General features: G+C 34.4%; 2 protein-coding genes and 1 pseudogene across 2 annotated transcripts; all 3 read left to right on the forward strand.

Annotated features, from left to right (window-relative positions):
- The first annotated feature begins 2840 nt into the window (after positions 1–2840).
- LOC17891769 lies at positions 2841–4163 on the forward strand (annotated as a pseudogene).
- Positions 4164–5797: 1634 nt separating this feature from the next.
- On the forward strand, positions 5798–9311 carry LOC17891502 (calmodulin-binding receptor-like cytoplasmic kinase 3). The gene is made up of 8 exons (XM_006297399.2): positions 5798–6040; positions 6337–6727; positions 6826–7017; positions 7354–7637; positions 8070–8235; positions 8321–8410; positions 8493–8791; positions 8872–9311. Exons 2-8 carry the CDS (start codon positions 6430–6432, stop codon positions 9076–9078), a joined length of 1536 nt encoding a protein of 511 aa, XP_006297461.1. The 5' UTR covers positions 5798–6040; positions 6337–6429; the 3' UTR covers positions 9079–9311.
- Positions 9312–16488: 7177 nt separating this feature from the next.
- On the forward strand, positions 16489–19927 carry LOC17892650 (monogalactosyldiacylglycerol synthase 3, chloroplastic). The gene is made up of 8 exons (XM_006297554.2): positions 16489–16874; positions 18057–18229; positions 18339–18500; positions 18666–18807; positions 18876–19100; positions 19193–19255; positions 19351–19425; positions 19523–19927. The coding sequence occupies exons 1-8, from the start codon at positions 16557–16559 to the stop codon at positions 19763–19765; spliced, it is 1401 nt and encodes a 466-aa protein (XP_006297616.1). The 5' UTR covers positions 16489–16556; the 3' UTR covers positions 19766–19927.
- The last annotated feature ends 6378 nt before the right edge of the window (positions 19928–26305 follow it).

Here is a 26305-nt window from a genome sequence, read left to right on the forward strand (position 1 = left end):
TAAACACTTGAACCTAAACTTCAACTAGATTGAAAGTGACAAATATAGGTATACTACTATGCAGATAGAAAGGTTAAACGAAATTTATATATATATATATATATATATTCAAAGCTCTGTTCTCTGTACATGTTTTTCTTTTTTTCTCACCAAACTCCATCTAGCTTCAATCCTCAAGACACTTTTTAAATAGCCATAACAATCAAAGACCAAAGCTCAACGAAGGAAAACATAGAACAACACCACAAAACAAAATAAGAAGATAAAATAAAATAAAATGCTTGTCAAGGACACAATTATGGCATTGAAGAAGAGTCTCTCAGCTTCTCTTCTTTCAACATTTCTGACCATATGTCGTATTGCATTGCTCTCTGTTCCTGATCAGTAAAAATCTATTTGCATAGATTCTCAAGAGGATTGACGAGGAAGCCTATGGCTTTGATCGAGAAATTGCGCAAAGCTGTATAAAAACTTTCTCTATAATTACATCTTTCTTGAACAGTAAGAGTCCAAATCTTTGATTCTACCATGCCCTCAGATTCATGCCTCTCTATACAATTTTATTGCAACCAAATGGCTTTATTAAAACACTAACAGATTTGTAACGCTCTCTGTTTGAGTAGAAAATTGAAGGTGAGAAGCCAGAAGCAGTGAGAACCCACCTAAGGAACATGGTCATTGTCTTGTCCCTGAAATGATTGGAAGCATCATCGGTGTCTACAATGGGAAGACTTTTAACCAAGTCGAGATCAAACCGGAGATGATTGGACATTACTTGGCTGAGTTATCAATCTCATATAAGCCGGTTAAGCACGGTAGGCCTGGTGTTGGTGCTACCAATTCCTCCCTCTCAAGTGAAAGATCAACTCTCTTATCACAGAGTCGTCAGTCTTATGCTCCAAGTTATTAGTGTCTTTCGTTTCTTATCCTTTCCAAGTTTTGTCTCTGCTTTTATGTTCTCTCCTTAAGATTTTGTGTTCAGGCGTTTTAATAATACAGAGCACTTTTTATTTGGACATTTCATAAACTTAGCTCTGTTTATTGATTATATTTAGTTGCATGCACCAATTCTTTTTGAATATATATATATCTGTGACTTTAATTTTGAGTAATCAAAATTATAAAAAATAACACAATGAACCTATTTACAAATAGAAGAAAACTCCATTAAAAAATGGGAAATTCATCAACTCTAGAAAGATACATAATTTCTTGGGATTTTAAGGTAATACAGCACAGAGTTTTGATATATATAACCAATTTTATCCTAAAATAATCTTCTTACATAAGATTTAAATAATTAAGATTTGATTTTAATAGGGAAACTTATCTATCCATAATATTTAAGGGAATATATAATAAATGACTATGGATTTGAAAAGAATTAGGTAAATGATGTTCGATGAATAGCGCATGTCAGAATGACACATTAAATTACCTTCGTCGCCTTAACCCCCTACGCACTCTACCAGGGGACACAAATTAATAGGCTATCATTGTTATTTTTGAATTTCAAATCTCACCTAGTACCGTTTATCGAAAATACAATGTGATATTAAATTAAAACATCAATTTTTTGTTTTTTTTTTAACTACGGATCTCGTACTATTTATTGGAAATAACATGTTATATACGAAAATAACATTGCTATATTTATATATATTTAGTCTAGCTTTGGTAGTGGCAGTTGACATTTACTACTTAATTTTTGGGGTAGGTAACGCTGCTGTTAATATCGCAATCTTGATGTACCACTCAACCAAATTCATTTAAAACCCACTGGGTCTTTGCTATCTCATCCAATCGCATGGTATTGAAACTAGTTACATGGAGTTTACCAAATTGAGATTCATTACATAAACAACCAAGGGAAAGCCCGCTGCAATGTATAGATTAGGGTACAATATTCTTAAACACAGATAATTGTGGTGTGTTATAGGTTTGGGTTGATTAATTTGGTTCGTTTGAGTAATTTTTAAGTAGGGTTGAGATTTTGGTATAAAACAACATTTAATTTACTAACCTATTTTATAATTTGGATTGGGTTGATTATTTTGGTTCGTTTGTGTAATTTCAAGATAGGTTCATAACATGCGGTCTTTAACATGCGGTTTTTAGTTTTATAACATGCGTTTGTGTATTTTATGACAAGATAGGTTCTACTTCGTTTGTGTATTTTAGTTTTATAACATGCGTTTTTTTACAAAAACAATAGTCATGATGACCTACACTTGCGTTTGTCTCTCGCCTATGGCCGTAGACTGCAAATTCCCGCCGCTTCTATAAGGTTAGTTTCGATTTTTCCTCACCTCTGAAAACGTTAGTTACCAAAATTTTATGCACCAACGTTATTTACTCAATTCTTTTTCGGTCCAACGTTATCTACCAATTACCCCTAATATTTAATTGTATATATATATATATATATATATATATATATCTTTTAAAGGTTTATATATCACATGTTGCCTATTGTTACTGAAAAAGTGGAAGTTTGTGTATTACAAGGGAAGAAAAATATTCATTCATATTATATTTTAGAAACTCAATAGTCTAATATTTTGGAATATTTATTGAAGTTTCCTTAAACAGAAACTTTGTAAATCTATAATGCATCTCTGTATAAATAAAGGTGCCAAGTATATGTTTCTTGTCGTATCTCCTCCATAGCAAAACCTAGCAGCAGTCACTTCCAAAGCTTCTCAAACAATGGTTAGTTTCTCGCTCTCCATCTCTATAAACCATAATTATTAGATTGTTAGGTTTTTACATCATCATGATCTTAAAGTTTTCTGTAGGTTGATCAAGTCGAATCAGATGTTCCCACAGCAAAAAAAAAGAGAATGTTCAAGAAGTTTTCCTTCAAAGGAGTCGATCTTGATGCTCTTCTCGACATGCCCACTAATGATCTTGTCGAGCTCTTCCCTTCCCGTATTCGAAGAAGGTTTCGATATTCTCACCCAAAATATTTGTCTCAGTTTTAGTAGATGATATGTATTTGGTTCTGAATGATTATTGTGAAAACGTATGGAGAGACACACAGACAGTTACGCTTGGAACGCGCCAAGCAAACGCTTTTTCCTTCGATCTTTATTAACAAAATTTATCTTTTCCTAGGATACAATTTTGTCTCGGCTCTTACTCAATCTATTCCTCCCAATAGAATTGAACCCGACTAAAGAACGAGCACTAAACCTTTCTCTCCTACACCCGTGTAGTCCCAAGAGAAAACAAACACTCACCTTCTCAGCTTTTTGTTTTTCTAGCTTCGAAGTTTACAATCACGTACAAAGAGTCTAAAGTGTTCAAAGTGGCTCGTGGCCAAACCCTAGACTATTTATACTCACTACTCAAAACCCTAACCCTAGGATCTTCGAGGATCTCACGGAAACGGAATATACTTGCTTGTCAAGCTTATCCTTTCCTTATTTGATGTGAAGAATATTCACCATATCTTCACACGCAATTCGTCTCTATCTTTGCTGCCAAGCAAGAAATCTTCCTTAGCACGTCACGCCATCCACTTAAGCTTTGCCACGTCATCTCACGACTCCATGTCAGCAACTTCAAGTGTCTGATGTGATCCCAGGCGTCTGATGTGGTCTCAGGCGTCTGAACAGATGCAGCTTCCTGATCTTCACAGCAAGCTGTTCTGGAACTGCATCTTCATATTGGTTTTGCTTGTGTTGATCATTTTGTAGGTTGAATAGAGGAATGACAAGGAAGCCAATGGCTCTCATCAAGAAATTGCGCAAAGTGGTAAAACTCTTAGTTTGCAAATTTAATATATTGTTAGCGTGTCACATTTTTTATTAATCGGTGATCTCCCGAACATTATAATTACTAATTAGTTAGGGTCTGATTTTTGGTTTAGTTCGATTATTATAACTACACTCTGCTTTACTCCAAACTAGAAACTAGAAGCACCAGCCGGTGAGAAGCCATAAGTAGTGAGAACACACCTAAGGAACATGGTGATTATGCCTGAAATGATTGGAAGCATCATCAGAGTGTACAACGGTAAAACTTTTAACCAAATTGAGATAAAACCGGAGATGATCGGACCTTACCTTGCGGAATTCTCAATCTCTTACAAACCGGTTAAGCACGATAGGCCTGGTCAGGGTGCTACACACTCCTCCAGGTTTATCCCTCTCAAGTGAAAACCATTACAAGACTTCAATTCATGTTGTTTCTACCATTTTGTTTTATTTTGCTTATCTAAATCTATCTTATAAAATTGTTCCTTTTGTCTTTAGACTTTTTTCTCTTATCCGTATTACTTTTCTTGGTGACTTTCTTTATAATAAGTTAACTAGAATTGGATCCGCGATACAGCGCGGAGAAAAGTTATCCGACTATTATTAACATGTTTTAATTTACTAATTGATACAAATGTATTTTAAGATTTGTTTTCTTTACAAATGTATCATTTTTATATTATGTTTTTTGCTATTTTTGTAACTAATTTTTGGAGGAATTTCAAAAATACCCCTTTTCAAATACCACTTTTTAAAACTACCCTAATTTCAAACTTTATCAAAATAACTACTACAAACAAACATAATTAAGAAGAAGAAAAAAAAAGTTAAAAAATTGAACTTTAGTTACTATCTAATTGTAGTTTTCTCAAAAGAAGAAGAAGTTACTATCTACTTGTAGTGGACCTTCAATAACTCTGAAGGTCGGAATAAACCAGTGCAAGGATGCAATCCAAAACTTGTCATTATCTTCCAGTTTCCCTCACGCAAATTGGTTTCAAACTTTTTGATATGATCTTTTCGGATCGAAGCTCCCATTTTGACACCCTATTCATAAGAGAAAATAAATTTTTTTAAAAGGTATATACGGTTGAAATAATGTACATGTATTTTTAAAAAATTAAAAAGACATACTTGTTCATCAACAAGAATCAATTCTATTGATTCACTAGCTTTAGCTGAGAACATTCTCCAACTATGGAGAATTTTGACTTGGATACACCATGAGTTCTTATATGGCTTGAGATCTTTGAGTGGTGTGAAAGAGAGGGGAAGAACCATAGACATTTTCTTAGTGAGAAACAATATTTTTGATGCGATGAGAATATGATTTAGAAGGGAAGGAAGGATTAAATTTATAGAGATGTTTATGGAGTTGAAAATATTTTGTTAACAATATAGATTGATATAGGAAATATAAAATCCCCAAAATTTGTTTATTTTAAGTCGTTATAAATTAGTTGCCATCATGGTTCTTAGAATATTCCCTAAATGTTCATTCGAGAATAGTTGTCTATAGAGAATGTAACTAAAATTTTTTAAAACCAACGTTATTAGCGGAAGAGATTTACGATACAATATCTTTGCTAATCTTTGATGCTAAAAAATTCCAAAATTGTTGGTATCGTCATAAAGTACACCATATATTTTAGGTAAGATAATCATCTCATTCGATACAGTTCATGTGAATCACGTTTAGTTTATATCTTTTGAGCGAACGGTAGTTATTAAATCTTTATGATTATCAATGGTGATTAAGTATTATAACCCGATTAATAGATCCGAAATTTTAAGTAGATTCGCGTGTTAATCAGTGTGAGCATTTTATTTTATTTCATTTGAAAACATTAGTCTAAATTGTATACTTCAGCTTTAATAGTATAAATATAAGTCTTCCCGATTTCTCCTACCCTAATCGTAATAATAATTGATTTTGTTTTTTTCCTCTATTTTGTTTTGTTTTGTTTATATTTTTTTTTCATTACCATCGTTTATCATCTAGTAGAAAAAGAAGAAAGAAAATAACACGAATTTTCCTGACGCGGAAAAAAAAAAAAACAGAACACGAATTTTCAAAGTTTTCCACAAGATTGTCTTCCATGAGATCGTAACCACGTCCCTGACTCCTCATCCTTCAGACAAATACTTTCTTTGCCTTCTTTAGTCTTCTTTCTTTCACATACTTGTCTGAAACAGAATTAAAAAGCTTTGTATTTTTCGGTCAAAACTGATTCAAATATACTGTACAGTCAAGTCAAAGCTACAAGATCTTGTTCCAGGTTTGGGTCTTTCCTCTCTCGCTTTAAATTCTTTTGGGTTTCTCTCTAAATCCGTTTTGATTCTGATTTTGCAATTATTCGTGTGTCCTTTGTTATATAGCGCTAAAGTTTTGATTTTGTTTTCTTGGGTTTGCTTAAAGACGTTTTTGATTCTTGAAATTGAGGTTTTGAGTCTCTTGCTTGGATCTTTGCTATAGTTTAGTTGGTATTGAGCTAAAAAGGGTTTCAAGAATTCAACTGAAAATGGAACCCTAAAGTTAAAAGCTTTCTAAAAAGCTGATTTTTTGTTTTTGCAGGTTTAGGGAAAAGCTTATTTGGGTTTTGTAAATGGCTTATTGAAGTTTGAGTCTTTGCTATTGAGTATTTTGTTAATAATAAAAAGCCAAATTATGGGTGGAGATGATTTGAGCTTCACAAGATTGGTGTTTACTACTTTGTTGTTGGGTTTGTTAATGTTATTGCAAACCAAGGATACCTCTGCATCAACTTCTTTTGTTGGCTCTAGTGTTTGTGGCTCTGATCATTTGACATACACTAAGCCTTATCAACAAGGGAGTTTGTTCACTATCAATGGGAATCCAGTGGACAAAGTCCGGTTTTGCGAAGCTTTGCGGTTTCATAAAGCCAAAGGTTGTATCTTTGAGGATTCTTCTAGTGTTGACATCTGCACAGTTCACCATCTACTAGGTAATGCTTCTTGGATCGGTTACACAATTTTATATATATAGTTTTGTTGGTAATTTGGTTATGTGTGTCATCATTAATCAGCTTCTGATTCTATGTAGGGAGAAGGTTTTTGGAAGAAAAACTTGTAAACGTTTCCAAAAGTAATGAGGCTGGATCTGAATATGGCCAAGTTAAAGTCAGCATGGCAGCAAGCGGGTTTCTACTCTTCTGTTGCGCGCTTTGTTGTCCTTGTTTCCATAAGGAGAGGAAAGCAAATAGTCATGAAGTTCTACCCAAGGAATCTAACTCAGGTGACTAAGTGTCTCACTCACTTTTAGTACAGTTTCAGTCCATTGGTGAGAATGTGCAGAGACCATGACTGGTTTCACTCAATTTTTCTATAGCAACTTCTAGTTTTGATAGAGTTGGTCTATGCCTTCTCCCTGACATCATTAAAAAGTTATGATTTTATTAAGGCACATAGTCATTGACGTAGGGAACAACAATTTTTTACGTTACTAGTGGTGTATATTGCATTATTAGACCCTAAAGATTACATTTTATGTTGAGAAGTATTTATCGTTCTTATGTAGATTTTTACATTTTGGAATAACATTTGACATTGAGGCTCGTATATTGTATCACAGTGCACCAACTTTCCTCTTTTGAAATGAGCCCTTCTTCTGAGAAGATCCCGTCAAGTCCATTCCGAGCACCACCAAGTCCATCCCGTGTACCGCAAAGCCCATCTAGATATGCTATGTCCCCGAGACCTAGTAGACTAGGACCCTTGAACCTGAACATGAGTCAGATTGCTACAGCAACCAACAATTTCTCTGAAAGTCATCAAATTGGTGAAGGAGGCTTTGGGGTAGTATATAAGGGCTATTTAGATGATGGCCAGGTGGTTGCCATTAAACGAGCAAAGAAGGTACTTTTATAGTTCTTTAATTTTCTCTTGGTATTTAATTTTTATTATAGTTTAGTCAGTCAAAGTCCTATAATGTTGACATAAGCTAATAATAGAACCTTTATATCGACCATAATTTTTTGGTAATATAGTTCCTGAGCTTTGGTCTTATTGTGTTGGGAAATCATGTTCTCACTCTAGTTATATGTGGTCTAGTCTTACTGAGTAATGGTGCTTTGTTACTTCGAGATTTGTAATCGAACTAATGGAATTATTATGGAGGAAACTAATAAAGCTATCAATTCTTGGTTTTTAAACTTGAAGATAAAAGTTCTAGCACTTGGTCTGTTGTACAGTAATTAGTAGGTTAAGATGAATATAATATCTCCATCTGCTCATTTGTACTATACACCTTAACTATTTTTCAGTTCTAAATTATAATTTTTCATGCAGGAACATTTCGAGAATCTGCGAACAGAATTCAAAAGTGAAGTTGACCTTTTGTCTAAAATAGGCCATCGAAATCTAGTGAAGCTTCTTGGCTATGTTGATAAAGGAGACGAGAAGCTTATCATAACTGAGTATGTCAGAAATGGTACACTCCGGGAACACTTGGATGGTAAGACACTTATTTACATCTTCCTGAGCTTGTTCTGGCTATAAAAACGTATAAGTAAACAATAAAGGCTCTTGTGTTATTGCAGGTACTAGTGGAACCAAACTTAATTTCAATCAAAGGTTGGAGATTGTGATCGATGTCTGCCATGGATTGACCTATCTCCATTCCTATGCAGGTGTGCTTCCTTGGTTATAAAACTATAAAATATTGTGAGGATCTTATTCAAGATTCTATGATTTTTTTTGTCTTTGAAACAGAAAGACAGATAATTCACCGTGACATAAAATCCTCGAACATTCTCCTTACGGATAGCTTGAGAGCTAAAGTGGCAGACTTCGGGTTTGCAAGAGGCGGTCCTACTGACTCGAACCAGACCCACATTTTAACCCAAGTGAAAGGAACAGTTGGTTATCTCGATCCCGAGTACATGAGGACTTATCAGCTCACTGCCAAAAGCGATGTTTACTCGTTCGGGATTTTGCTTGTAGAAATACTCACAGGTCGTCGCCCTGTAGAAGCCAAGCGACCTCATGACGAAAGGATTACCGTTCGATGGGTAAGCCATTTAATATTTCTTCTCAAAACTTGCATTCCTTACTAAACCGACTTTGCGGGGTAATTTCAAAATTCTTGCAGGCATTCGAGAAATACAATGAAGGAAAAGTGTTTGAACTGGTGGATCCAAACGCGAGGGAACGAGTTGACGAGAAGATACTAAGGAAGATGTTCAGTTTGGCATTTCAATGTGCTGCTCCTACGAAAAAAGAGCGGCCGGACATGGAAGCTGTTGGGAAGCAGCTTTGGGCTATAAGGTCTAGTTATCTTAGGCGCTCAATGGTATAAAGATGAAATAAATGCCTTTCACACGTCCAAAACAGAACTGCTAGACTCTCTTGTTAGATAATATTACTTCTTTTACAATTTGCCTTCATACCACTTTTTTTTTTCACTGTCTTTATTGCGAGAGTTTGTTGATTTGAAATGAGATGTCTGATTCATGATTGAGATTGTCTCACGAAGCATGAACAATTGTAGAACTCAGAGTTCTGAGTTAAAAGAAGTAAACTCTATGTGCATCAAAGGTGTGGGCAAAAATATAGTACTACCACCAAAACAGTCGAACTGAACCAAGGGCAAAATGTTAAAACTGAAACCGAACCAGCATTTATAAACCATTTGGTTTTATTATTCTAGAAAACAGAGGAATATATTGATTCTAGTATTTTAAGTGATTTGTGTTATAAATTGAATAAACATCCATGTTATTATCTATCATTATTGGATAATATGATTTATCTTTTATCTATGATACCTATGGATAAGGTGTTGTTCGTTTGGTGAGGTAGATGGGTTATCAAGATGCAGATCGTGGTATTTGAACGCACTATCTAAATAATGTTTGTTTGGTTTTTAGAGTATGTGTCCAAAAAATGTATTTGAATGTAGTTATGTTCGTTTTGTATTTTGGTATTTGTATCTCGATACAATACATGTCAAGTAAACTAAACCCCCTTTTTTTTGTGTTGAGCATGTTTTAGTAGTTTTAATTATGCTTACAGCTATATAATAATAATCTTAAATTTAAATAATTATCTAAACATAAAACCTTTTATAATATTAAAATGTACAACAAGACATATCCCTATATTAATTACAGAAGTGAAATGGGTCGGGTCAATTTACAAAATTACTTAAAGTTACTGGAAATTGATTACATGGATACTTAAATTTTTGGATTATAATTTGGGTATGGGTATAACCCATTTATTTGGGTATTATTTCTTCCAACAAAAAAATATTAGGTTTAAAATGTCCAAATAAAAATTATATGAGTATTTTTGAAAATTTTCCCGAATAAGAAATAGACAGAGCGAAATTTTGTTGTTTTTAACTCGGAAAAATCCCAATAAATACCTTATATATTTTTTTTATTTGGTCGTTTAATACCTAATGTTTTTTTGGTTGGAAGAATAATACTCAAAAAAAAAGGTAAAAGTGTGCAACTTATACCTAAAAGATAAATAATTGTTATTACATACATGCGTTCTCATAACAAACTAAAGATTCCAATTTTACACTTATTCATCCTAATTAATTATGAGTATATAAATATTTGAGTCAACTAAATCAATATTAATATTTTGTGAAAGAATTAAGAAAGAAGATACGAGTTTTGATACTTTGCAATATAAGAGAGGAGATGCCAACCTCATAATTTATGGACAAAAGTACCCTTATCGTTTGGTTGGGATAATGAGTTCTAGTTGGTCGCATATGTGTCAGACAAACACAGAGAAGTGGGTTTTCTCTAATAACTTCACTCTCCATGATCTCAACTTCCTCTAATAACTTCCTTAGATCCAATATAAAAATCAGTGTACTAGCATTCTTTTGCCCTAAGTGGGATTTTCCGAAAGACGCATGAAAATACATTGACAAGCCTGATGAAAGTGGGGGTTTTCTTGACATGGTACTCGAACAAACTCATCTTTCATGGTGATCAGATCTTAGGAGAAGCCAACAAGATCTTCGCAGGACTTCAAATTAACTTGGCTGCAAAGGTATTACGTATAACGTACTATAAAAATTAAGCATATATACATTTTGGAAAAATTCCCAAAAAATCTTGACATATTTAATATTTGTCGTTTATACGGGATAGACTGCATAGTCACATTAAAAGTTGGTCTGCCAAATTACTGTCAAAAGGTGGGAAAGAAGTGATGATTAAGTTGGTGGCATCTGCACTTCCAACTTACGTGATGTCATGTTTTCGCTTACCAAGAGCAATTACATCAAAGTTGACTAGTGCATTGGCGAAGTTTTGGTGGAGTACAAATGGGCCTGCATAAGGTATGCATTGGCGGGCGTGGGAAAATTTATGTTCAAGTAAGAAAATGGGAGGTTTAGGGTTTAGAGATGTCAATGATTTCAACATGGCGCTATTAGCAAAACAATAAAGGAGACTTATAGAGGCCCCAGATTCTCTTTGTTCAAAGGTTTTTAACGGTTGGTACTACCAGAATTCACACCCAATGGATCTGATAAAATCATACTCTCCATCTTATGGATGAAGAAGTATCACTTCCGCTAGATCTCTGGTTAGTAGAGGGCTTATTAAACAAGTTGTGTCGGGATTCTATTACTGTATGGATGGATCCCTGGATTCTTTCTCAATTCCCGAGACCAGCATTAAGTAATGGGTCGCTTATGGACCCGTCCCTACAAATACGACACTTGATTGATTGTCATACAAATTTTTGGCGTTTGGAGGTCCTAAATGAGCATTTTGCTTGGGAGGATGTCTTGCTGATTAATGCCATTCCACTTGGTAATTGTCCGATAGGGGATTTTTTGGATGGCATTTAACGAAAAATGGTAAGTACACGGTAAAGTCAGGTTATCATACTGCTCGTTTGGCAGATCCAAGACTCCCGGTCATTAGGGTCTGTGGACCAAATATTACACCATTACTAGCGAGGGTATAGAAAGTGCGTTGCCCACATAAAATACAACATTTTATGTGGCAATTGTTGACGAAATGTATCTCGGTTTTGGTTAATTTAAGCCAGAGGGGTATAAATTGTGATACTAAGTAGCCTGATGTGGCGCTGAAGCGGAGACGGTGAACCATTTCAATTTTGAATGCCCACCAGCGCGCCAGTCTTGGGCTTTAGCTAATATCCCAATAAGCTCTATATCCTTCCCAACATTGCATGTGTACGCAAATGTGGATTACATTTTGGGTCTAGTAGAAGATGGGGATACCTATGGTTTTTGTCCCTAGATCTTGTGTTATATTTGGAAGGCTAGGAATTTCAAAGTCTATGATAATGTAGATGAGAGCCCCTTGAATACAAGTAGGATTGTAAAGGATGAGTCAAGAATTTGGTACAACGCACAGGCACAGAGCCTTTGGCACCAAATTCTGGGATACAAGGTCGCATAGGTAGGTTACCTACTCTGTCTATGGGTTATCGATGTTTCATAGATGGTTTTTGGAAGGACACAAATATGTATACGGGTTTAGTTGGTTCTGTCAGCACGCTCGAGACTCTTCGACGATGATGGGAGCTTTAAATCTTCACCGAAGCCTTTCTCCCCTCCATTCAGAAGTAGAAGCTCTGGTGTGGGCGATGCGATGCATGATTGGTCATGAACACAAAGATGTAGTGTTTTTTACCGACTGTTCAGATTTGGTGAAGATGGTATCTTCTCCTGCCGAGTGGCCAGCGTTCTTTGTTTACCTGGATGATATCAACATTGATAGGGAAGAATTTTTAACATTTTCTTTATTCTTATCCCAAGGAATTTGAATGTAAAAGTTGTTACTTTGGCACGCAAAGCTCGTACCAATCCGCATCCAGTGAAGTCTGTAAACGATTGTCCCCCCAATTGGCTTGTTTTAGCTAATTCTTCGTATTGTTGACAAAAAACTATATTTTTTTCATAAAAAAATACGCAAACTAATTTATAGATGATAAAAAATATACGAACTTTCCCAATTTTCTAGTTCCCCACATATCATGGTCACGATTTTCAACGAAACTAACACAATATCTCGTAAGCAATGGTTGCCCATTTTTTGTTCTTTCGAAGGGCATCTCCACCGTATTTTAGAGTCAAAACTCTATTTTAAAGTAACATTTGCTCCAACCATACTCTATATGTTGCTCCATTAAAACCAAAAGGAAATTAAAATTAAACCGTATCTAGAATCCTCCATTAACATTTTCTCTAAGTTAACTTGTCTAGCAATGTAATTAGTGAATGAGTCTAACCTAAGTATATATATCAATGACGTAGGTTGGGGGAATTCACTGGTTGTACAAACACAACAGCCACGCGGCGGAGCTGACTGCCGAATATTACAAGTTACCGGCCCATCACTAGGATGATCTCAAAGGACTATGGCATGCTCAACTTCGCTTGCCTTGAGATGAAAGATACCAACAATGCCGATGAAGCCTTAAGTGCTCCCCAAGAACTTGTTCAAGATGTAAATAACAAGAAGAAAATCTATTAGTTCATTCATTAAATCAAGTCTTTTAAATTTGATTTTTTCGGTAAATCGTTGATTTAGGTACTAAGCAAAGCATGGAAAGAAGGCATAGAAACCGAAGTTAAAAATGTATGGATTGACATACATACGGTTGTCCGATACGCTCTTTCAAGATGATAAGTTAAAGCTGTTCAAGACGTTTGTGAAGAAAATACACGTTGATCAAGTAAGCACATATACATACATAAATGTCTTATTGAAACTTTTTTCTTTTTTCTTACAAAGCCTTATATGTGGAGATGCGGGGAAGTATGGACAAGAGATTGTGCCATCAACCTCAGCCAAGTGAAGACGATGAGTGGAACTCTGAAACTGACATGAAGGTTGATGGTTGATCGATCCTCCCATCGTCAACACACATATTAAAAGGTTTTTGCAACTTCTATTGCAAAAATTTATATGTTACTACTAGGATTTAACCCGTGGTACACCACGGGTCCATAGTTTAATATATTTCTTTGGTTGATCATTTTCGTATTTGGTTTATATAGTTTAGTTTTATACATGTTTATTTCATTTAATTTAATATAATTTCATTAATTTGTATTATAAGTAGATTCATAGATATATGTGCTAAACCGACGGTACATCACCAGACGATTTTGTTGTAAATAAAAAAAATATATTTTAACTTAACCCGTAAAATATTTTAAATATAGACAATCCGCAGAAAAATATATCATATTTATGTAAATTCAAACCCGTTCAATCATATTTATGTACAATATTATTATATTTTAAATATTTGTAGAACTAAAATATTAATAATACTATTAATTTTTGTAGAATTTAAATATTTTCATTATTTTAATATTCTATAAAACTTAAATAAAATATCATAATTTTCAGCTTTTAAAAGTTTTAATATTTATCCTATTTTAAACTTGTTAAAAAAATTAAAATTTATAATATTTTGAAACTTTTTTAAAATATTATTTTTCTTAAATAAAGAACCGTATTAAACTAATAAATTTTTTAATTTGGATACTTGAGAAATCAAAGTTCATGCTCATTTGTAGTTGTAAACATATTAGTCTTATTTATAAAGGTTTTGAACTATTATCTAAAATTTCCTATCTTATGTAGACGTTGTACATATATTTTTCCTTTATTGATTGAGTTAAATACGTCCGTTTTCAAAATTTTAAATTGCAAAATGTGTGGAAAAAAGTTTTTATTTTTATTATAAATATGTTTTATGCAATAATATAAATTTAAAACAAATAAGAGTATATAAATATATTGAACAGATATTCAGTTTATTAGAGAGAGATTTTAGGAAATTTTTTGATCTAATAAATATTTGTTTCCAATTTTGCGATTTGCTTATGATTTAATTACAAAATTTACTTTTAAGTTTTTTTATTTATTCAAATGGCAAGGGTTTGATTTTGTAAATATTAAAAAATAAAAGGTCATAAGCCAAAATAGATTTTTTTACAAAATGTACTTCAAAAATGTTAAGATAGATACTACATAAAGGGCTTTTTTTGTGTGTCATGTGACTCTTGTACCTCTCTGGTTGAATAAGTTTGTGTAAATAACTTGTCCAGAAAAATACCCAATTATCTTTGATGAGATTAAGATGGGATGAAAACAATATAAAGTCAGCCATTTACTTTTTTTTTGGGCTGTAGGCATAGTAATTTTTTTGTTTTAATTTTTAAAAACTTTGAAGTAATACACAATTTCATAATTTCAAGTACACAGAAATAAAATCTCTTACTCTCCCATTTCTATTTTATTATTCATTTTTAATTTTTGTAAAAGAGTAAACTAAAAAGAAAATCAATTCAAATATTTTATCTGTTTAGAATCTATATTAACATTTTTGAAGTATCTTTTGTGTTCTACCCTTTTATTTTGTAATATTTGCATAATTAATCCCTTGCTATTTGATTAAATAGAGACAGTTTAAGATAAATTTTGTAATTAAATCATAATAAATTTGCAAAATTAGTTACATTTAACAAAATTTCCTAAAATATCTCCCTCATAAATCAAAAATTTCTCCAACATCTTTATATGATCTTATTTGTTTTTATATTTATATTATTACATAAACATATGTATAATAAAAATATAATTTTTTTTTGCATATGTTGCAATTTGAATTTTTAGAAACGGATGTATATTACTCAAACGATACAAAATGTATGTACTAAAATATTATTGATAATTGTGTAGCACGGGTAATGTGATGGAACGGGTTATAATTTACATAATTATGATTATAGATATTTTTACGGGTTGTCTACTATAGTATAACTCACAAAAATATTTTAATATGAAATTATATTATGTAAACGAATATTATGTCAGTATCATTTCATTATTTTAAATATTATACTTATTTAATTAATTTAATCAAATTATGATTATATAAAAAATAAATTATCATATAATATTGTACGGGTTAAAACATAAAATTTACAATCAAAATATAGTAGTATACTCTTATATACCAAACAAAAATAATAAAAATAATACATTTTAAAATGTCGTCCCGCGGTGTATCGCGGGTTAAAATCTAGTACTTTTATTCATTAACTAAAAATCCAAAAAAAAATAGAACACTTTATACAAACGAACTGAACACCCTTAATATCAAGATTATAAAAATTACAAAAAAAAAAATCTTTACCACCAATTAAATTTTACAAACAAATACTTTAAAGATCATATATCACAAAATATAAATACTTAGTTATAAATAATTCTATTAATTATAACTAAATTAAAAAGCTTTTGAAGTACAAACCAATCATCCTCAAATCTAACATAACCAGAAAAAAAAAATCAGTTTACAATGTCACAAACAAAACAAAAAAGACCAACAACATCCATGTGATTAAAAAAATGTACAAATAAAAAGTCAAGTTGTTTTAAAATACTTTTAAGATAAAACGAAAGATCCGAATCTTCATTCCCAAAGATTCCAAAACCAAAAGACAGATCCAACGGCTCATACCTGCCTTTATACCCTCGTTACTCTACCACTACATTAAACCCCACAACAAAGACACGAAATATAAATTACACAAGCAAAACTATAGGAACAGAAACTAAAATAAAAAAAGAATCATTCCAGCATCATTCCTCACAAATTTTAATAACCAATTATTTAAAAACCATCAACTTGGTCTCCCATTTTTTTTCGCTTCAAAAATTTTGTTCTTAAAACCCCAAAACATCACACCAACCAGCCACAACACAACCATCGTTCTTGTTCTTCTTATTACAAAACCAAACACTCATCATGATGCAAGTGGCTTCTCCTCGTACACGGTCGGATTCACTCACTGAGAAGGTGTTCAGACGAGTCTACAGCAATTTTAACATCTCCACGGTCGAAGATGACTACATAGTACATAGTCGTAGATCAAGTGATTACGAGAAAGAGAGACTAAGAAAGAAAGGGTTTGAAGATAAAGAAGAGGTTATGGAGATGGAGCAGATGGGAGCAGAGAGGATCAAAACTGTTCTTATTCTCATGAGTGATACAGGTGGTGGCCACCGTGCCTCCGCCGAGGCCATCCGTGACGCTTTCAAGATCGAGTTCGGAGATGATTACCGGGTAAAAATATTTTAATTTTTATTTGTCATTTACATAATAATCTTTGCCTTGAATCCAACGCATAGGGTAGAGCCAATAACATGCTTCCTATAACATATAACTTACGAAAAATGATTATGTAAGCTACAAAACACAGGCTTACATAGTAACATGTCTCTTTTAGTTTTGGTTTAAAGGAACCAAAGAAACCAAATGCTAATATGTCAATTGGTAAAGATTTCTGGCAAAAGTTAGAGGTCGTCGGTTGGGACGAAACCATATAACATGTTTTGGTTTCGGATCTAAGAAGATGTATGGGCTTCGGCCCATAATTTCTTTGATTATTCAAAAGAAAAAAAAAACCCAAAACAAAAAAAAAACATTTTGAAGTGTTCAATTAGAAAATTTCAAAGCTGGTAAATATATACATCGAATTCGAATATGACATATTTTGTTCCAATAGATTATGCTAAAATATAACAAAAAAAAAAGGCTAGATGAATCTCAGCCGCCAATATTAGAGCTGTCGTCTTGATTTTGAAAAGACATATCTACTTGGAAGTTTTGTAGCCTAGTATGGATCTTGGAGTTTGCCAGGGTGTCGGAGATACGTTATGATGTCAGCATTTTATGTCTTAAAATCTGTCCCACGTTAGTTTTTTTGTTTGTCAAAATTTGAGCTGGGATAATGAAATCGAACCGAACCGAGATTTTGGGTATTCGGTTCAGTTTTGGTTATTGGTCACTAACTGATCAGCAATATGTGAGGTTAGTTCGGTCAACCGAAAATTTCAATTAGTTTTGTTCGGTTCTCGGTGGATCGATCTTTTTTAAGAACCAGATTATATCGGTTATACAATAAATTAGACTAATTTTGGTTAATAACCGGATTAATCAAGGAACCGAATTAACAGAATTACCCAAAATTATTTCAAAATAAATGAAAAAATCGAATTTTCAGGGAAAAAAAAAACTTCGGTTAGTTTTGGTTTATCAATCTCAAAACCGAACTTAATTTGTTTTGATTAATTTTGGCAAGATTTTCAAAACTCAAAAAACCGAACTAACCGAACCGAATAAACAAAAGAAACCGAAATCCCAGTAGTTAAAAAAATTTGCATTATTATTATTTTCTCTAGCTTTGACTATTTTATCTCTAGCTTTGACTCTGATATTAAAATAGTTTTTTGTTTGCATTTACAGATAATCATAAAAGATGTTTGGAAAGAATACACTGGCTGGCCATTGAACGACATGGAGAGACAGTACAAGTTCATGGTGAAACATGTTGGTCTTTGGTCAGTGGCGTTTCATGGTACCTCTCCCAAATGGATCCACAAAAGTTATCTCAGTGCTCTTGCTGCTTATTATGCCAAGTACTTATATGTTAACCTTCTTCTTAAGTTTTGTTTCTTAATTATGATCCTTTAATTTGTGTCACCAATTAGCAATATAATGGAGACTATTCTTCTTTTGGTTGAACAGAGAAATAGAGACCGGTTTAATGGAGTACAAACCGGACATTATTATTAGCGTACATCCTTTGATGCAACATATCCCATTGTGGGTAATGAAACGGCAAGAACTTCAAAAGAAAGTCATTTTTGTGACGGTCATCACTGATCTAAATACTTGTCACCGTACATGGTAAGGATGTTTGATACTTATAAGTTATATACAAAGTCTTTGTATAAGTACCTAAACAGTTTAATGCACTCGTTAACATGTTACTTGTTCATAAGAATCCTATTATGTTTCCACGGATGACTATAGATGATTAACATATTTGAAATTAACCAAATGATGTAATAGGTTCCATCATGGAGTCAGTAGGTGTTATTGTCCGTCCAAAGAGGTCGCAAAGAGAGCATTAGTAGACGGCCTTGATGACTCTCAAATCCGTGTCTTTGGCTTACCCGTCCGCCCATCTTTCCCTCGCACTATTATCAACAAGGTAACCATTCAAAACATTTCGAGATTTTTGTTTTGGTCCCGGAAGATCAATATTGTGTGTTTTGTCAGGATGAACTAAGGAGAGAGCTTGAAATAGACTTACCTTTACCCGCGGTTCTATTAATGGGAGGCGGTGAAGGAATGGGTCCGGTTCAGAAAACTGCTAAAGCCCTTGGAGATTCTTTATACAACTCTAAAGAAAGAAAGCCAATTGGACAATTGATTGTCATATGCGGCCGGAACAAAGTTCTTGCTTCTACTTTAGCATCCCATGAATGGAAGATTCCCTTCAAGGTACACATTAAAATGTGATTTTTTCACTACATAGTAATGTATATTTATAACCACTAGCTTATATTAGTAATATGTATTCGTGATGTTTATAGGTTCGTGGGTTTGAAACACAAATGGAAAAATGGATGGGAGCTTGTGATTGTATCATCACCAAGGTAAGTCATATCTTTGAAGTCTCTATACTTCATGCTACTACTTATACTTGATTTCAAAATCCATAAGTTTAACAAGTGTTTATGACATCAAACAGGCCGGTCCAGGTACTATCGCGGAAGCATTAATATGCGGTCTCCCAATTATCCTCAATGATTACATTCCTGGACAGGTACAAATTCACTTCTTTTTTTTTTTTTGCTTCACCTTTGGGATTGATCGGCCATTATCAATCCATAAACTAACTCTTGCGAATGTTACTCTTAAAGGAAAAAGGCAATGTACCGTATGTTGTGGATAACGGTGCTGGAGTTTTTACCCGAAGTCCCAAAGAAACTGCAAGAATTGTGGCCGATTGGTTCAGCAGCAATAAAGATGAATTAAAAAGTATGTCGGAGAATGCTCTTAAGTTGGCACAACCTGAGGCCGTGTTCGACATCGTCAAGGATATCCATCATCTATCTGAGCAACAACAGCAACGCATTCCAGTCTTTAGTGATTTTTCCTACTAACTACTTCTTTCTTAGCCTATAGGTTTTCCTCGTTTCTCAATATTGTATATACTTTCTAGTGCTTTATCATTCTTTGATTGTTCATTTTTAACATTCATATATGTTTGTCCATCACATTTGCTATTGCTTGTTATGTGCTTTAATGGATTTATGTTTTGAATATTTGGTCTAGTACTAGGATACTTTAATATTTTTCTCTCTAGTTATTTGGTTTTGATTACTAAAGTAAAGAACATTGCGTCGAATATCCTATAATTTTAAAAGTTGTGGATCATTTACATGTGCGTTGTTATTTAACAAGATATTTGAGGGGATATATGAAAGAAAAATTTACTTAGATAGAGCACAATAGTAGGTTTATTCCTTAAAAAGACACATTTTTTTTTATTCCTTAGATGTTTAGAGAGATGGGTGTAATTACAATAAACACCCTTGGTCTGTTTTCACTTAAAAATTCCACGTCATATCCGACAAGCCACGTCATACCCGAAATGGCCACATCATACTCGAAATTGCCACATCATCATCGACATTTATTCTCTTATTAATGATCAAAAAGAAAACTGAACAGTTTCTTTCGTCACTGTTTACAATCGAAAACAAAAAAAATTTCTTTCTCACTCGCGTTCGAAGGAAAAGAAAATCGCCGACGAACACAGTTTTCGCCGCCGAACACAGTTACGCTCTCTCTCTCTTTCGCTCTAAAAACCAGTCGTCGTGAGTCGCCGTGATTCGCCGGGAGTCATCGTTTTCGTTACTACATTTGAGACCTTTCGTATTCCGGTAAGTGTCGAACTGTATTTCGAGTTTTTCTGACTATAATCATGTTTGTTTTTGCTTGTTACGGCTGATTGTCGCCGTCGTATGGTATGGTTGGTCATGTCACAAACCTAGGTTTTCTTTTTGACTATAGATACATTTGGTCCCGATCCTACTAAAGAAAGAACAACCTGATAACCTAGGTTTGAAATATTAAAAATACATCGCATCATTATAAATAATAATTTTCCAGAGTATTAAGTATTTAATCTTTCTTGTTAAAATAATTCTAATATAATAAATGAAAAATAAAAGATTTAGAAAACTACTTTGCAAATAAAATATTTCAACTCTTATATAGAGGAAAAATTAGAGTTCCTCTATATATGGAGAAAAAATAGCAATCTATATTATATATATATAATTAGAGGTGGGTTGGAACAAAATTGGAGCAAAATTTACTTTAAAGTAGAGTTTAGAAGCAAAAATAGAAGTGAGTTGGAGATTCTCTAAGACGACTAATTGAAAAAGGAATAACATCACAAATTCCTTGAAATGATCAAACATGAATAGAATCAAAAAGCCGATAAACTAAAAAAAAAAATCATATTATTTAATACTTTTCTTGCATCACTTAGCCTCCTTCTCCTTCTTTTTCTCATTATTTATTTTCTTATTCTTCTCTTATATGACCTTCCTCTCACACAAATCTTAGTTTTTTTTTTCTCAATTTGCCAATTCTTACATGTAATCTAAGTAGTATTACTACTTTTTTTGCATACGCAAATTTTCTTTTAAGTCATACCTAAAACTGGACAACGCCAACTAAATTAGGTTAATTTTCGTGCTGAGCATAATCTAAAATAGCACGTGTCGAAAAACAAATATTTGTACGATTTGGTTAATTGAAATGATTTACATCAAATTTGTTTATCATATAAGCATTAATCTCTACCATGTATCAACAAACTTCATATTTTACTCTCTCTCGTGAAAGTGAATGTGCAGTTTTCTTTGTTGAGTAGAATCAAAAAGCTACTACGCGGATTAAATTCTAGTCTACTATAGTATTTTTGCAAAAAAAAAAATCTATAGCCCACATTTATTATAACACTCTCATAATTTATTGTTAAAGCCATTTTACCTAAAATATTCATTAATATATATTTAACTCTTGATTCTATTTAATTAAAAAATTAATTAAAAACTAATCAAGGTAATTTTTTTATAAATTTAAAAATTGGTTTCACTTACATCTTTCTTTTTTTTAATCATCGTATAATATATACAATCAATAAAATTCTATGAAATCAATAAAATTTTAAAATAAAATAGATATGTTATATTGCATGAAGGATTGTATGATGAGATGGTTTGGATCGATATTACTAAAATATCATTAATTTGATTTTTAAACACTAGTGAAATTCTCATTTTATTATATTTAACTATACCAAAAAAAATATGTCGAATAAACCAATTGAGTTAAGATTGATTTATACAATTTTTTTTTTTTTTTTTTTTGTCAACAACAATAAAAGTGACTCAAAAGAGCCAAGCGGAAGGAACATTGTTTACATACAAACAGCTAAGCGGCTCAACACGTACTCGACGTGCTAACGCATCCGCTTTAAGATTAGAACGACGAGAAACTTTGACAAGACCAAAAGAAGAAAACACTTCCCTATCTGCGATAATTTCCTCTAAATATGTGACAAACGCCGGCCATTCTGTTGGGGAAGACACCATCTCCACCAGATCTGAACAGTCTGTAATGAAAGTCACTTCACGTCTCCCTGCTTCAATCATACACTTCATAGCCCACACTAATGCTTCGACTTCGGTATGTAGTGGCGATAGACTCCTTCGAAAGTTAGCTGCACCCATTGTTGGTTCGCCATTTGTGGCTGTGCAATACCACCCTAAACCTGCAAAAATATCACCCTCTTTCCAGGACCCATCCACAAATCATGTGAAACCTGGATATCTAATGCTAGAAGGGTCGTTAATTTGGTATAACCCCCGAGGTACCCCAGAGCCAGTGTCAAAAGCTCCCTCCATCTGTGCATCAAACCATGATTGTGCCTCACACTCCGCCAATCGTAGGACCTCTCTTGGATCCCTATCTATATTGTCAAATACCTTTTCATTCCGTGCTTTCCAAATGTACCACATTATCCAAGGATACATTGAAACATCTAAATCCTTGGGTGTCCTCCAAAACAAATGATCCATATTAGCAAACAGAGACTCTGTTGGGAATACCCCAGGTGCAGTGGGAACTTGAGATAAAGCCCATGTTTGCAATGCCGGTGGACATTGAAAAACTGCATGCAGAGTAGATTCTACTTCGCCACATCTACTACAAAGCGGATCACAGTTCAGCCCTCTTCTTGCCAGATTATTATTAACCGATATACATCCTCTAAGTACTTGCCATAAGAAATGACGTAACTTGGGGGGACACTTGACCTTCCACACATGAGCTTGCAATTGATTAGTATCTGGGCCATATACATTACAAGTCCGTCTTGTATCCCGTGATACCATATATCCTGATTTCACCGAATATTTACCGGATTTTGTAAAATGCCAAAACCTGTAATCCTTCCCTTGCGGGAACCGAATCGGGATAGCACTAATAATAGGGACATCCTCTGGGTCGAAGAGAGCTTGTAGCAGCTGCACCTTCCATGAGCCTGTATGCGTATCAATCAATTGATTAACAGATAGATTTGTAAGCGGTTCAGCAAGTGAACTGTTTCGGGTAGCTGGCCTCGGGTATTGAGCTGGTAGCCAAGGGTCATTCCATACTGAAATAGATTCCCCCGTCCCAACTCCTTTAATAAGTCCTTTGCTAACCAGAGGGCGAGCAGAAATAATACTCCTCCAACCATAAGACGGGGAGTATGATTTGATCAGACCCAGTGGGTCTGATTTCCTATAATACCTTCCTTTAAACACTTGAGCAAACAAACAATCTGGAACATTTATCAGTCTCCAGAGTTGCTTTGCTAATAAAGCCGAGTTGAAATCCTCCACATGTCGAAAACCCAATCCTCCTGATGCTTTGTTTTGACAAAGTTTGTCCCAAGCTAACCAGTGCATCCCCCCATTTTGACCATTTGAACTCCACCAGAATTTAGCAATCGCACTTGTAAGCTTATTGGTCACCGTTTTTGGTAATCGAAAACATGACATCACATACGTAGGTAACGCTGTCGCCACTGATTTTATCATGACCTCTTTACCCCCTTTGGACAGAAACTTCGCCGACCAACCATTTATTCTTGATTGAAGCCGATCCTGAACAAAGGAAAAAACTCTAGTTTTTGCCCCTCCTAAACTTTCCGGTAACCCCAAATACGAACCCATACCGCCCAAAGTTGTAATACCAAGCACTGCCATTAGTTCTGTGCGTACATTATTCTCCACTAGATGACCAAATTGTATTGACGATTTCGTGAAATTGATTTGTTGACCCGAGACTTTTTCGTACTGCTTAAGAATACCAAGGATAACCTCACACTGCTCTTTCTTTGCTTGACAGAAGAAAAGACTGTCATCCGCAAAAAGTAAATGAGAAATCGCAGGGCTAGCCCTTGCAACCTTGATTCCGGTTATAAGTTTAGCGGCCTCCGCTCGCCTAATATTGGCGATTAATACCTCTGTACATAAGATGAAAAGATAAGGCGATAATGGATCCCCTTGGCGTAGCCCCCTATCCGGGATAATTAAACCTCGTGGTTGGCCGTTTAGTAAGACACGATATTGTACCGAAGTGATGCAGCACATCATCCAGGCAATCCACTTCTCACAAAATCCCATTTTCTCCATCACCTTTGCTATAAAGGGCCATTCTAACCGATCATACGCTTTACTCATATCCGTTTTAATTGCCATATATTTCCCTTTACATGATGGATTTGTCCGAAGTCCATGAAACATTTCTTGGGCTATTAAAATATTATCCGATATTAACCGTCCCTCCACAAAGGCGGATTGTGTCTCGGAGATCAAGACCGGGAGTACCCTTTTTAACCGCTGGCAGAGAACCTTAGAAATAATTTTATAACCAACGTTACACAAGTTTATAGGCCTTAAATCCGACATTTTTGTCGGTCTCTCCGTCTTAGGAATAAGACATATATTTGTGGTATTTAACCTATTATCAAAAGAATCATTTTGAAAGAAAGAGTTCACTAATAGTACCAGGTCATCCTTGATTATCTCCCATGATTTTTGGTAAAACAAAGCCGTCATTCCATCCGGCCCCGGGGCCTTTTCCGGATGCATAAGAAACAATGCGGTACGAATCTCTTGTTCCGTGGCTTCCCTCGTTAACCGAACATTAATATCCTCCGTAATCGACAAACGAATGTCTTGTAACGCCTCCTCAAAATCCATCGGGTTAGTCGAAGTAAATAAATCTGTAAAATACAAAACCGCAACCTCTTGGATACCGGTATCCTCCGTAATCCACATTCCTGCTTCATTAAATAGGCCGACAATTCTGTTCCTAGCTTGCCTCTGTTTTGTTTGTGCATGAAAGAATTTTGTATTTTGATCCCCTACTCTCATCCAAAGGCTGCGACTTTTTTGGTGCCAGTATTCCTCTTCATCCTGGTATGCCGCACGTAACCGTAAAGTTAATTCTTTAATTTCTTCTGGTGATTTTGTGTCATCCTTTTGAGCCTCTGCCAACTCTAATTTAATGTCCTCAATTGATTTCCGCTCATCTTCCGACATTTCCTTACGCCACCGAGATATTGACCTCCGACAATTCGTAATCTTACCCATGAAATCTTCATTATCTGAAACTCCACCACTAGTCCAACCCTGATTTATGGCCTCCATCAGGCCCTCTTTCCCGACCCATCTTTTATCAAATTTAAAGCTCCTCCGCCCTCGAGGCAGTTTATCTAACAAAGTAACTAGAACCGGTTTATGATCCGATGCTATCATGGGTAAATATTCCACAAAAGATTGGCAAAAAACTTCATGCCAGTCTTCATTTCCAAAAGCCCTGTCTAGCCTGCACCGGATTGGTTTCTTATCTCGCCATCCCCACCACGAAAGAGCATCGCCTATAAATGGGAATTCAAGAAGCCCACAATCCTGTATCATCTGATTAAAAGATAAGAACGAGGATGCATGTCTTAAAACCCCGCCTTTCTTTTCATGATTACCGCGTAATTCATTAAAATCCCCTAAAAGGAACCATGGTGTATCCCGCACTATCCCCAATCGTGTTATCCTTTCCCATACTTGATCTCTATTTTTAGGAACCGGGTCCCCATAAACAAAAGTTAAGTGAATTGTTTTACCTTTAAAACTTGTTTCCAAATCAATTAACCGATTACTCATATAAAGAACCGAAACATTAATATCATTATTATAAAATAAGGCTAAACCGCCACTACAACAAATAGGATCGACCGTAATTAAATTTTTGTAACCAAAATGACATTTAAATTTTTCCAAAAAAGAATTTGATTGTTTTGTTTCAGCCAAAAACAAAAAATCAGGCCTATGTTTCTTCCATAAATCCCTTAGGTACCCAATTGTCGCCTTATTACCCAATCCTTGAACATTCCAACTTAAAACCTTCATTTAGTAGCAGCATGTTTTGGTGGCTTAATCCCACCGTTTGCCCCTTTGTCCCCATCCTGAGCCTTGGAGCTGCCCTCGCCTTCAGCGTTGTCGTCACTTTTTGGAGCTGGACGTTTGCGAGGAGAGACCAACATTTGAGCTAGGCGCTTCTTCGAGCTAACACCTTTG

The sequence above is a fragment of the Capsella rubella genome, unplaced genomic scaffold (genome assembly GCF_000375325.1).
Source record: "Capsella rubella cultivar Monte Gargano unplaced genomic scaffold, Caprub1_0 scaffold_3, whole genome shotgun sequence".
NCBI classification, from domain to species: Eukaryota; Viridiplantae; Streptophyta; class Magnoliopsida; order Brassicales; family Brassicaceae; genus Capsella; species Capsella rubella.

Excerpts from the sequence above, each read along its gene's own strand:
- LOC17891502 (XM_006297399.2), top strand. The coding sequence starts at position 6,430 with ATGGGTGGAGATGATTTGAGCTTCACAAGATTGGTGTTTACTACTTTG. Across the intron at positions 7,018-7,353 it reads ACCCAAGGAATCTAACTCAG|TGCACCAACTTTCCTCTTTT; the intron begins GTGACTAAGTGT and ends ATTGTATCACAG. Across the intron at positions 8,236-8,320 it reads ACTCCGGGAACACTTGGATG|GTACTAGTGGAACCAAACTT; the intron begins GTAAGACACTTA and ends GTGTTATTGCAG.
- LOC17892650 (XM_006297554.2), top strand. The coding sequence starts at position 16,557 with ATGATGCAAGTGGCTTCTCCTCGTACACGGTCGGATTCACTCACTGAG. Across the intron at positions 18,501-18,665 it reads AATACTTGTCACCGTACATG|GTTCCATCATGGAGTCAGTA; the intron begins GTAAGGATGTTT and ends ATGATGTAATAG. Across the intron at positions 19,426-19,522 it reads ATGATTACATTCCTGGACAG|GAAAAAGGCAATGTACCGTA; the intron begins GTACAAATTCAC and ends TTACTCTTAAAG.